At 30.5% G+C, this 13914-nt stretch overlaps 2 protein-coding genes across 4 annotated transcripts; both read right to left on the reverse strand.

Annotated features, from left to right (window-relative positions):
• Positions 1–3857: 3857 nt before the first annotated feature.
• Positions 3858–7865, reverse strand: LOC127253356 (protein WHAT'S THIS FACTOR 1 homolog, chloroplastic). 3 transcript variants are annotated; one of them, XR_007839245.1, is made up of 4 exons: positions 6375–7865; positions 6196–6237; positions 6033–6093; positions 3858–4121 (listed from the first exon to the last, which is right to left on the reverse strand). XR_007839245.1 is itself a non-coding variant. In XM_051277912.1 (3 exons), the coding sequence occupies exons 1-2, from the start codon at positions 7341–7343 to the stop codon at positions 6066–6068; spliced, it is 1176 nt and encodes a 391-aa protein (XP_051133869.1). In that variant the 5' UTR covers positions 7344–7865; the 3' UTR covers positions 3859–4121; positions 6033–6065. The 3 variants fall into 3 exon arrangements, 1 of the variants encoding a protein (XP_051133869.1); XR_007839246.1 differs by having other exon boundaries at positions 6033–6237; XM_051277912.1 differs by having other exon boundaries at positions 3859–4121; positions 6196–7865.
• Positions 7866–8225: 360 nt separating this feature from the next.
• On the reverse strand, positions 8226–12198 carry LOC127253355 (uncharacterized). The gene is made up of 11 exons (XM_051277911.1): positions 11886–12198; positions 11099–11287; positions 10911–10964; positions 10499–10609; positions 10326–10388; positions 9966–10220; positions 9683–9829; positions 9571–9598; positions 9308–9378; positions 8911–8970; positions 8226–8570 (listed from the first exon to the last, which is right to left on the reverse strand). The coding sequence occupies exons 1-11, from the start codon at positions 12105–12107 to the stop codon at positions 8502–8504; spliced, it is 1269 nt and encodes a 422-aa protein (XP_051133868.1). The 5' UTR covers positions 12108–12198; the 3' UTR covers positions 8226–8501.
• Between the last annotated feature and the right edge of the window lie 1716 nt (positions 12199–13914).

The raw sequence follows: 13914 nt of genomic DNA on the forward strand, positions 1-13914 counted from the left end.
TAAACACTAAACAAATAAAACTATATATATTTTTTTAAAATATACTATGTTATACGGAGTATTATATATTTATTTTGTATTTACTATATTATACTAGTATATAATAAATAAATAACTTATTTTAATGTATATTAAATAATTATTTTAAATTTTATTTTATTTTTTATTATTATTTTTCATTCACACCGAAAAAACATACTTGGGTGTACGTTAGACTAAGGCCGTGTTTGGAACGACAATACATCGTTTTTCATTTTAAGAGAGAGTCTTTTTATGGAAATAGTGTTTGTTCAATCATGGCCGTCCATTTTTATTTTTTTTATTTTTGGGATTGATTTATATAATATGATAATTTATTTAGTCCCATATTTAGGGTATTGTTTGATTTGTATTTTTATATTACTTTTGATTTTTTTAATACTTATTTTATACATTTTTTATGATTTAATTTATGTTTTGTATTTAAAATATTTATACTTATTTTTACCTATTTTCTTCAACGATAACTATTGGCTCTCTTTATGTACAAAAAGACTTTGCTACTATTTCATCAATAATATTTAAAAAAAAAAAAACTACCATACCAATGTATATATATATATATATTTAAAATGATAAAAATATATATTAATTTGTATTATTACAAAACTTCAAGACAATTTCTACTTAAATATACAAGTCCTTTTACAAATTTTTAATATGGATATATTTTAACAAATATGTATATATATTATAAATTGTGCAAAAATAGAATATAAATAAAAGCAAAACACTAATTATTACAATGAATGTGGATTGTGTTGGAAATTAATATATATTTCCATAAATTTCGAAAAGTAGATTTTATTTGGTCAATTGAATGAGAAGTTATTACTATTTAACTGCAATTACTGTCTAAAAATATTATTAATAAATAATTAATTATATATATCTGAAACTTTACATTAATGGAAATTTTATTTCATAAATTGAATACAGTAATTCCATTTTCTTTGTTAAATTTCAAATTTTATAACCACTGTTTGGGTTATTAATTATAAGATAGATTTTAAAATAAATTCCTTTCCCAAATTCATAGCAGCCTTTTCCTTTTAAGCCAAGTGGCTCTATTTTTATTTTTATTCATTATTTTACATATTTAATCAATATTTGATTAAAACTTAGGAAAAATACAAAATAATGAATTTGAATGGATTTGAGTAAAAAAATTAAAATTAAAATTAAATTCAAATAAAACTCACAATCACATGTAACTTTTTATTTTGTATTATACATATATATTTCTCATTGAAATAATTATATATCCACTCATCCATAGTTCAATAGTTTATACTATTATTATGATTATTATTATTATTAAAAATTGTTAGGCTTAGAAAAGAACTCTGTTCAAACTTCAAAGGAGGACAGTAGTGTGGCAATGGTGGATGTGCATCATTAACCACTTAGGTTTTTTTTATAAAAAAAAAAAAAATAAAAATAAATAAATAAAGAAATTATTATTTTTTTCAAGTCACACATGTTGAGTTTGAAATTAATTTAGTGATATATGACATTGCAATAAAGCGTGAAATTAAATATTGTTATTAATAATTATATAGAAAATTGTGGAAAGTATTAGGCCAACTAACCGCCCTAACAACACAAATTATATAAAGTTATTACATTTTTATTTATCATATAATCAAATATAATCAAAGAATTTTGTCAAATGTATTTTATTTTCTATAAAATAAATTTTATTGAAAGTATTATACATATTCGAGTTGACTTGCTTTGAGTTTCAAATCAACATTTCTTATTATTCAGTCAATCCACATTTGTTTTAAAAAAATATATTTTTATCATAAAGATATTAAATCAAAATTTAAATTCAAATATAAATATAAATCAAACAAACGCACATATACTATAATAAATTCATAAATATAAGCCATAATACTACTGCTCAATGAGTCGACATGTACTTTTTCGAATTTAGAATATTATTATTTTTTAAGTAAAATAATTATTGGGTACATGTCTTATATAAAAATTTGGCATAGTTTTATGGGAAATGAGATAATATTATGTATATATATAAATAAAGATCACTGTGGTCACTTGACAAATTTTTATATGGTTAGATCTTTATCATTTTGTTAATAGAAATAATATTACTCCCTCCGTCCCGCAACAAGGTGGCGTTTGCTTTTTGCACGTAGATTTTTTAATATTAGTATTATATTGGAGTGTAGTAAAAAAAGACAAAAATACCCCTATTAGTATGGTGTAATATAAAAGTAACGACATTTGTGTAATATATTATAAGTTGAAAGGGTATTTATTATGTGAAGTAGGTAGTACAATTACTAATTAGAAAATGGTAATTTGTTTTGGGACGGATGAAAATCGAAAACGGTAACCTTTCAATGGACGGAGGGAGTATTTAAACTACTTTAAGAAATAAAAATAGAATCACCTACTAAATGCATCATAATTTTTATTATTATTTTTTTTTTCTTTCTTATGAATAAATATTTAAAAATGGATTTCAAAAATAAATTTTCACACCCCAAAATTAGTTGAATTTTATCATCATACTTTTTAGGGTAGAGTTTGGTTAATATCCTTATCATAGGCTGTAATTAGTCCTTTAATTCTCTTGTATTTTCCCCACCTACAGTCACATCTTCAATAAAAATTAGTTCAAGAATGTAAATTACTATTTGACTATTGGAATAATATATATATATATATACACACACACTCACTTGTGATGATGCCAATCTAAATCAACTTTTTGAAAATGATTGATGGTGGTGTGATTAAGGCCCACTAGATTACATTATTTTTTTTCTTAACAAGATTTTCATCATGACATAATTTGCACCTAAAAATAGCATTTTGGCTAAATAATAATAATGATAATAAAAGAATATTTAATTTAGGGTTTAAAGTTTCGTGTTAATCCATCCATATATGGCCTACATGAAAATGCAAAATGTCACATTTAAGCTGAGAGCTTTTTGTCCAAATAATTGAAAATAATTTTAAAAGAGAAAGTAATATAAGTTGGATTTGGAGTGGAATTTCAAACATCACATCACAATTATAAGAGATTTTATTAACTTAAATGGACAATGAAATTCTATTGTATACTTATGTTTTAACAACTTTTTTCATACTTATCGGGGTTCATTTGACAAGTATACATTTTTGTCATTATTAATTGTCCAAATAAAAAATATTTATTTATTTATTTTTAGTAAATATAAATTACGTTATATATTATAAATATTTTAATATTTATACTTAGTAAAAATACTCCTTACACTACAAAACTATCACCAACTATTATTAAAATAGAATATTTATTAATTGTATTTTTTACTTAAATAAGAAATAATAACTTTATACTGCACACAATATTACAAATAATATTATTATAAAAGAATAGTTTTAGGAGTAATTTTTTTATTTTTATTTTTATTCTTCTATTATACTATCATCGATAAAATAATAACATTACATTATGCATACCAAACCAAGTAAATGGTAATATGGGAGGTGGATGAGTATTTCTAAATGTAATGGTGAAGACAATGCAACTATTCTCATTGACAGAGTTTGTTGCAACAGTGAAACTTAAAAAATTAAATATTTTTTAAAAAACTAAAAAGAAAATGAAAAAATAAAAAATAAAAAATAAGAAAAATCAAGAATGAGGAAGCAAAGCAGGCCTTCACTATCAGAACAGACCACACCAATACGGTAATGCATTGTGTTGTCAACTACTGTTATCAGTGAATGCTCTCTCTCTCTGTGTTTGTGCAGACACATATTATATATATATATATATATATTTGGCCCACCATTGCACAACAACTATAAAATCTTTCACAAATCAAATACTCTTAATCAACCTCATCCGTAGTTAATGCTCAATCAAATTAAAAACTAATAAGAAAAAAAATAAAATGATGAATTTATATATATATATATATAGTGGTTAAAGAGGGTCCCGAAGCTATTGATTTACTGACCAGTGGTAGTGGTAGTGGTAGTGGTAGTGGTGGTGGTGGTGGTGGAGGAGATGAAGATCCTCCCCAAATTTCCAGGTTGGTATCAGAAACCTGATCCTGTCAGCCAAAAACAAACGAGGAGGGATGGATGCAACAGCACAACTCAAAACATATCTATGGTATGGACCACCCGGTGGGGTGGGGTGGGGTGGGGTAGGGGAAGGCCAATCATCAAATGCAAGGGTGGGGTGGGGGGGGGGGGGTATTCATTAATCATTATAGGGCTATGTCTTGTATTGACTGAATTAAATCTCATAGTTGAGCCACAGTGAGGGGAGGGGGAGGACCACACCCTACCCTACCCCACCCCACACTACAGACTACCCCTTTGAAACCATATACATAAATTTGGGGAGACATGGATATTCCTAATAATAAATACCTAATTGATTTCACCATTGTCAGATGTCTTGTTTTGAAACTGTGTTTCCTCTGCCCTAGCTTGTTGGTTAGTGTGTTGGGGTGGGGGTAGGGGTTGGGGTGGGAGATAAAGACAATGCACCAGAATCCTGAATCCATATTCAATTTCTTGGTTTACTGCTGGCTTCTTTATGGTTTAGGTAACAAGTAAGAAGATTTCCAGTACCAACTACCAACACTCATTTTCTTTTTTCATTTCACAAACTATGTAAAAGAAACACATTGTATGCTCTGTTTCTTCTTCACTAGGAGTTGTTTGGTTAAGACTTTGTTTATATATATATATATATATATTATAAGTTTTTTTACAATTTATTGACTGTAGTTTAAAAGAAAATCCACATTGAAAACTTATTTTATATAAAATATTGCATTAATATCTATTTACGTCAGATCAAATAATCAGTAGTTTTACCATTCTCAAAACTCTCCAAAATTCCAAATTTTCTAAAACTACCCTCCATCCCAAAACTTCTGCTATCTTTTCCTAATTTCAGATGTCTCAAAAATTTTGTAACTTTTTATCATCTATACACAATGTCCATTTTTATCCTTATAAATACAATCTAAGGAAATATTTTATACCAAAAATTAATACAAAAACGTCGAAAAAGCAAAACAAATTATAACACCTAAAAACGGCATCAAGAAATCAACTTCTCAACTCTAACAAGAATGATTTTGTTCTTCTTTCAAGAAACCAATGATTTGTTCTTTTTAAAGTTTTTTGCTTTTTTCTTTTTTCTTTTTTCAATTCTTTTACTATGCAATCTCAAATTTTCATTTGCTCCATATATTCAAATAAAATTCAAATCCTATTTCAAACATAATTTTATACGAGTAAGTAACATCCTAAATGTTCTCCGATATTTATAAAAGTTCCATTAACTTCTACTGCAAATATAATTCTATACGAGCAAGTAGTATCCTAGATGTTCTCCGATCTTTAGAAGAGTTCCATTAACCTCTACTTCAAACATAACTCTATACAAATAAGTGGTGTTCTAAATGTTCTCTGATCTTTACAAAAGTTCCATTAACCTCTACTTCAAACATAATTCTATAGTGTCCTAAATGTTTTTCAATCTTTAGAAGAGTTCCATTAACCTCTACTTCAAACATAATTCTATACAAATAAGTGGTGTCCTAAATGTTCTCCAATCTTTAGAAGAGTTCCATTAACCTCTACGCCTCAATTATTCATTCCCCGGCCGAATATTCGGTCCACGACACATGGATGAACATAATCAAGTGAAGAAGATGTCAGTAAATTCACCACACCTACTGCTAGCAACATTTAACAAGACTTCCTGGTCCACTACTACAGATTCAAGTACTTTTCTCCCCACATAACTGTTGGAAATCAAAATGCAAAATTAAATCAAGCCAACTACTGCCCAATTGTTTTTAAAAAGGGATTCTGACAAAAAAACCTAATTCATTAAAAGTCCCTACTTGACCAAGAATTCAGGCAACATGGTCCAAATCCAAATCACAAGTCATAGCCACATTGAAAGAAGTTATCATGGTGAAGCAAAAAGGACTTACCTTTGTGGGGAAATCGAAAATGGCCTCAAACTTTCATAAATTGTGGACCTGCAGACAAAACCTACAATGGTGGTTTCAATTCATTAGCTACACATTTAATTGTTTGTAAATTTCAAAAATAGCAAAATTAGATAAATGTGACATCAAATCTCTAAATTATTACACCATAGGATCTCTTCTACCCATTAGAGCCACAAATTTGTCCCTGAATTCCAATAAAGGACATTTCTTGATCAAGTTAGAACCATCATAAGCCTCCTTAAGAATCACAGTGCTTTTTACTCCTTTATTAGTTATGTAAAAAATGCCATGATTCTTGATCAAACAAAGAAGTAATCTTGCCGGTAAACGGTATTCGTTATGGAAGGCATCGAGGTGAGCCGAAGTTAATCTTTTCTCCATCGTCAAACTTAGAAGCTCATGAATCACTGCCACTGCCCTTTTTCGAGCTTTTGGATCTGCCGCTTCGAATCTCTTTGCGTTTAAGTATGGCGAAGGGAATTCCATTCTCTGCCATCTCTTGACTTCCTCGAGATAACTAACATTTGGCCTAAAACCGGCAGGGAATTTCAGTCGAAATGAAGACGGGTACCAATAATTTCCATCTTTCGAAACATTGCCCCTTAATGATCCCCCGTTCGACGCCATCTTCCCCGCACTTTCCTCGCGAGCAGTCACTGCTAACGACGAATCCCAATTCTCTAATGATAAATATTCCTTGCCATTAACCTCGACCAATCGAAAAAACTGAGGATACTTCGGAATCAATGAATTCTTGAAATCATCAGGCAATCCCAACTCACTACTGATCAATTCAATGTTGTCGAAAGGCAATCTACAATCGATTGAAAGCATCAACAGCTTCTGCAAATTTGTAACCAAAATCGGTTCCATTTGCGCAATCACTTCCGATTCCAGTGATGCAATTTCTTTAGCTTTGTCACTTAATGTAACACCAGGAGGAGACCTCTCAATTTGGCCACCAATAACGCGAAAAATCGACGGATACTTATTGATAATAGCCATGTAATTCCATTTCTCCACAAAACCAACGGATTTCTCGAGATCCCTGAGAAGAAGACTATCTTTTTTCTGAGATTGGATAATTGAAACCAAGTTTAGCACCATTGATGGCTTCTTTTGAAGCTCCATCACCCTGTCAAGCTCATGTACCCTGTGGTATATCTTCTTCTTCGGCTTTCTTCCAACGCTGCTCTTATGAATCATCCTGTAATTCATCCTGTAATAACCCGACATAGCATCGAACATTCCATTTTTATTTATCACAAAACTCTTCAAACATCGATGCATTTTGCAAGATTCTTCACGGGGAATTCGTCGAACAGTTGCTGTGCAAAGATTCTTCACAGGCAATTCGTCGAACAGTTTCAGTACAAACCTTCCTGCCAAATTTCAAAACTTCTCTAGATTGTTCCAACCAAAAATCCACGAAGATCATGAACTGCAACGTGAAGAAATCTCCCAAAAATTTCCAGTGGCAAACGGATTCATCAAATTTTTTTCCCATGAATTAGAAATAATCTTCAATGCGTCGCGCAATCGCATATTTTGCATTCAAACGCCATTGACGTTGCCGAAAGCTTCAGCACAGCCTCGAATTTGGTGCGATTAGCTAAAATTAGATTCTTTGGAAGATGAGATTATGAAATTCCCGCCATCATCGTCAGGTGTAACGCACATTTCATCGAAAAGCAAATCGGCCGTCGATTGCAATTAACGGCCCAAATTTGTCTTCACCCATTCGGCCCAAGCCCATAATTTCTTGTAAACCCTATCGGTTAACTAATTTCAATTTCAGTTCTCCGTCGTCTTTCTTATTCTTCCGTTCTCCGACCGCCGGCGTCGTCTTGTACGATCTACACATTGTAAGTTCAGTGCCCTCCCTATGAGAATCTTTCAACACTTTGGATTTCGAGGTTTGAAAGATATTAAGAATTCTGCATGTACAAAATTTAGGACTTATTCTATATCTTGTTTCGGCAATGTCTTATTTTTTCTCCCCGTTTCGCAATTCATTTGTTCATATGTTAATTTTACGAGTTTCCAATGCCCATCATTTGACTATGATAAGTCATAAAAGTATGGTTATTTTCCACTCAATAATAAGTAATTCTATAAATTTATGCTGTTTCCATCTGTACTGTCTCTTTTTATTATTTTGGTCCGGTCCAGTAAATTCAAATGCCAAAGAAAATACAAAACAATAGGTACATAGGACTGGAAGTATATTGATTCACCATAAAATTCTGAAAGGCTCAACTTACGAGCAACGCTAAATGGCACAATGTTTGCCTGGAAAAAAATGATCAAAATTTGTCACATCCAAATATCAAAACCACCATAACGTACTAACCAGCATATGTTAAGGCAATGCAACCAAGTTTTCTTTTCTATTGTGCTCGTCGTCAGCATTCACCGGAAAAGCTATCAGAGGCGACAAGTATTTGATCATACATTGAATCGGAATAGCATGACATCTCCTTCTTGCACGACGTAGTCTTTTCCCTCGGATCTTAACTGCATTTTTCGAATAATATCAGAATCTTTCGGAAAACCACACCACCATATTCAAAATCTCACCTTGAAAACTTTACGAGAAGAAATTCGGTTACATAAAATTCACAATCTTCAAACATTTGGGATGTCTTTGTTCATATTTTTAACGAAAATACAACTATTCAAATTAAAAAAGTTCATCATTCAAAACCCAAACCTCCAAACAAAAACATTCGATCCAAATAAAAATTAAAAAAATAAAATAACAAACAAAACAAAGAAGATTCGATTCAAGAAAGAGATTCGATGATCAACTAGTGAAGAAGCTCATTTAGGTCACCGAAGCATAAAAGGAACTTACCAGTCCCTTCTCCCTCGCGGAAGCAAACGAACCGGCAGCAACAAAATCATCATATGCAACCTTGCATACCAAGATTCAGTTTCAAAGAATTACTTAATTGGATATGACAAATAAAAATTTCAAAAAAAAAAAAAGTTATTGTTTCTAATGACAAGTATTGCTAGATCGAGTAAATTAAATTGCAACAAAATGCTCGAAAGTAGATTTGATAGGAACAATTTCATACTGCAATATCATTTTTCCACACACATATATGTATATATATAGACATTATATCAGCTCATTTAGAATTAGCCATACATTATTGGTCAATTTTCTCATTAGGCTACTGATTTCACAAAGTTATGTACTCCAGTCTCTTACAGTTTCTACACCTAGCATTCATGACAAAATTTACCGTTTCTGCTCGAATAAATCCCCTCTCGAAGTCAGAGTGTATAACACCTGCAGCTTGAGGAGCAGTCATCCCTGCAGACAAGAAGTAATCAGTTCCTGTGCTGTGTAATTATTTATTCCTACATAAGCAGAGTTACAGTTCGCAATCCCGGAATTAGCAAACTTCTGTAACAGAATGAAGAAATTATGGTGTGTTTTTCAAAATGATTAAGCTACTGTCAAGCATATGTTCGTATTGAGATAACTCGAAGATAAATGACTGACCTGCCCGTATGGTCCAAGCTTTTGTTTCCTACAAACAAAGACATTACAAAAGTTCAGTCACCAAAGAAGTAATATTCGTATTACCAGAAACAGACTTTCCTATTTACTTCACCTTCTCGCCAGAAGTGAAATAAGTTCGTAATCCTAAGAGACTGTACGTTGCCCTAATCAAATTTCCGAGACCACTTTCTTCAGCTCCAAGAGATGCCAAATATTCAATCCTTTCTTCTGGTGGAAGTTCAGTAAGCTCTGCTTCAACCTGAATGATCAAAACGACACGACAAAATTGCTGTATTATAAAAGGAAAAAGGAAATTCAATAACCCCATACACTGAGAGTTCATCTGAATTTTACAGAAAATAAGAAGATTAACTCTGATTAAGGAATCATTCGACCTGTGCTGAGATAGTTATTAGTCCTGATTGCATTTCTGAAGCAAGTGTCATCACTTTTTTAACATGAGGATTGGTTTCAGGTTCGGCTAGATCAGATTCCGCCACATTCGCCACATATATCACAGGTTTCATTGTAAGTAAATATAGATGCCTTACAGCATCTTTCTCATAATCAGTCAACAACACAGATCGAGCTGGTTTTCCATCCAACAGAGCTTGCTGGATCTTTTCTAGTGCAGACTTCTCTGCTTCCTCCTGAAATGAGAAGTTACAGGATAATTATTGGTTTTTTTTTTTTTTTAATGGATCAGAAATAATAGCTGATCATAGCGAAAAATATTTTATCATCAAGAGCTGTGCCTTCATTTTCGATTGCGGGTCTTTAGCTTTGCCTTTCTTGAGTCTGTCTAGTCTTTTCTCAACCTGCAATCTTGCAAAAATAAAAACTTGTTTCTATTTGAAGTCTATAACATATGAAGAAGCTAACATTTGTTGCGTTAAATCTAATAGGAGAAAAGGAGATGACGGCATACCTGATCTAAATCTGTAAACACCAACTCTAAATTGATGACATCTATGTCAGATATTGGATCGACTTTCCCGCTCACATGAACAATGTCATTGTCTTCAAAGCAACGCACCACCTAGAAATGAAGTGAATAAAGTGTGAACTACTCGATGTTGGAAAATTCAGGAAATGTAAGCTAGTGTAAATCAAGCATAATCACTTATATTGCAGCATACTAATTTTCTATATTTAACTAAAAAAAATATCATATTCAAAACATCAAACATCAACACCTACTTTCATCTCATCAAATAACTAGTCAAATTCAACATCTTACTATTCAAAACCCAAACCTAAAACCTAAAACTCAAACTTCCAAACAAACACACCCTTGGAACTTTGGTTTATTAGAGAAAAATACATAGATAGACAGACACCTGCAGTATAGAGTCAACTTCACGGATATGCGACAAGAATTTGTTTCCCAAACCCTGCAACCAAATACTTTGTATAAGCATATTTCTTTTGTAAATGTGTATGTATGTGTGAAAATTGAAACAACTGGAAATTCAAGAATCTGAACAAATGGGAATGTCGGGTACGTAGTCATGTTATAATGCTTCACCTCCCCTTGGCTGGCTCCCTTTACAAGACCCGCAATATCAACAAACTCAATGGAAGCCGGGACTGCTCGCTGAGATTTGCTGAGCTGAGAAAGCAAGTTGAGGCGGGAATCTGGAACAGCTACAATCCCTACATTTGGTTCTATTGTGCAGAAGGGGAAATTTGCAGCCTGAGCTTTACCATTCTCAACCTACCAAGTAATGCCACAAGAATGAACATATTAACAAGGCATGTCTAACGTCGTGCCAAAGTGGATCGAGGCTAGGGCTATCAAGTACATTGGAATAAATGGCAAAAGAGAAATAAAATAAAATTACATGCACGTATGGAAAATCAGCTTTGGATGTGACATTTTAGATGAGAAAGAGGTTTAAAAGTGAATTTTATATGGGAAATAAAATTTGGATGTAATCTTGAATGGAAAATAGACATTGTACAATGTGAAAACAAGATCGATGGCACAAATTAACAAACACACCCAAAATAGAGACTTCGACCAAGATTTGTATTCTACAGAATAAAAGGGATAATCAGATGTGCTGTTATAAATGTCGGATTGTTTCATTTACCTTTATGGATTTCAAATTTTGCATATACAATCAAATTCTGATCAAAACACTACAAAAGCTTATTGATAATCAAAGACTATATATATCCCCAAATGAACATAAACACCAGACTTACGGAAAAAAATGCAACAATAATGGCAGAAATAAGGCGTCCATCAACAAGCTACAGAAGGAAAAGAATTAAAGCAGATGAAATTGATTCAATAAAAATGAACATACAACGGCATTGAAGAGAGTAGACTTGCCGACGTTGGGGAGGCCGACAATTCCGGCTCTCAAGCTCATACTTATCTTCCCGACCGAGAAGCGGCGGCGGTTTATGAAGAGCATCGATTGCGAGGTTTTGGAGGGATTCGGCCATTGGATAAGGAGAGAAGACTTGAGTGATATTGGCGACAACACAGAAGGGGCCAGACGAGAGCACAATAGCACTCTCGCCATTGAAGACGAAGACGGCGAACAGAAAACGGAGGATATGGCTATGGCGGCTCCTGAGTTCTTTGCCGCCGTATGAATACTCGCTCTTAAATTATCACTTAAATAATAAATGGAAAACAAAAAAAACTTTGCTGAGTTCGATTTTGTATATTTTAAATTATTTAATGGAATATAAATAAATATTTATCTTAAACCAAATTTAATTTCATTTTTTTATTATTATTACCTTTTTCTATGTATATGTTACATTGTAGACACGGTATTAGATTAAATTGCGTAATTATTTTAAAAAAATGACATAATATGTAAAACGAACGGAAACGATAACATGTTACATTGTAGACACGGTATTAGATTAAATTGCGTAATTATATTTTTTAAAAAAATGACATAATATGTAAGAAGAACGATAACATGTACTTGATATATGTGAGACGGATGAAGTATTATATATAAAAAATAAAAAAATATATTATTTTATTATTAATTTTTATTCTACACTTATTTATCATTGTGTCACTAAGTTCTTTTATCTGATTCAACTCTTATTTATTATATAAATAATATAATAATAATAAATTTGACGAATAAAAAACATATATTTTATTTTAAATAATAGTATCATATCAAAATATATTTTAGCAAAAATTTAAATTAACGAGCATTTGTGTAAATATATTTATATATAGGGTGTGTTTGTTTGGAGGATTTAATAAGATTTCTACTATTCATCCAATTTTTTCCCCCCAAAAATATCAAATCAAACACTTATTTTTCATTTTTTATATTATACTAAAAATCAATTTTACATTCAAAACATCACATCAACACCTATTTATATCACATAATACAACTATTCAAATTCAAAATTTTTACTATTCAAATCCCAACTCAAAATCCAAATCCCCAAACAAACACACCCATAAATAATTTTTTTAGGATGTGTTTGTTTGGAGGTTTGGATTTTGAATTGGGATTTGAATAGTAAAATTTTGAATTTGAATAATTGTATGATGTGATGTTTTGAATATAAAATTGATTTTTAGTATAATATGAAAAATAAAAAATATATGTTTGATTTTATATTTTTAGAAAAAAAATTTAGAATGAATAATAAAATTTTGTCAAAAATCAATTAAACGAACACACCATTAGTGAATAAACTACATGTTAAATATTCTGTATAGATATATGTATTTTTATATCTTTATATCTGTCAAATTATATTTTTTTTTACGTTAATATTTATATATAATTTATTGAATAATTTTATTTATTCATAATTCTATTAATGAATAGACAAAGTTTCTTTTACCCGTAATTATATCAATAATTATTTTTCATTATGTGTTTGTTTACACGAAATATTTCTTTTAATTCTTAATACATATATTTTTTATTGTTTCACAAAAAGTTTGTATTAAATATAAAAATATTATTTTTTACTCTACATAAAAAAATAAATTAAAAATCATAATATTAAACAATCAAACTCTATATTAATATGAACAAATAAAAATATGCATAATTCGAAAATTCGACTCAAATATAATATGAAAATCGGACTCATGCATAGTTGAGTCGAGCTGAAATTTTTAAAATTTAAAATTTAAAACAATGTATTTTATAATTAATAAATTGTAACATTATGTTTGATTGGAATTTTGAATTTAAGCAGTAAAAATTTTAATTTTAATGATCATTGGGTAAGATATAAATAAATATTAATGTAATATTTTGAATAATAAAATATATTTTTAATATAATATAAAACATATGAGTTTGTAGGGGTTCAAACACCACGCCTGAA

Source organism: Andrographis paniculata, unplaced genomic scaffold (assembly GCF_009805555.1).
Source record: "Andrographis paniculata isolate CXL003 unplaced genomic scaffold, ASM980555v1 Contig50END, whole genome shotgun sequence".
Lineage (NCBI taxonomy): Eukaryota > Viridiplantae > Streptophyta > Magnoliopsida > Lamiales > Acanthaceae > Andrographis > Andrographis paniculata.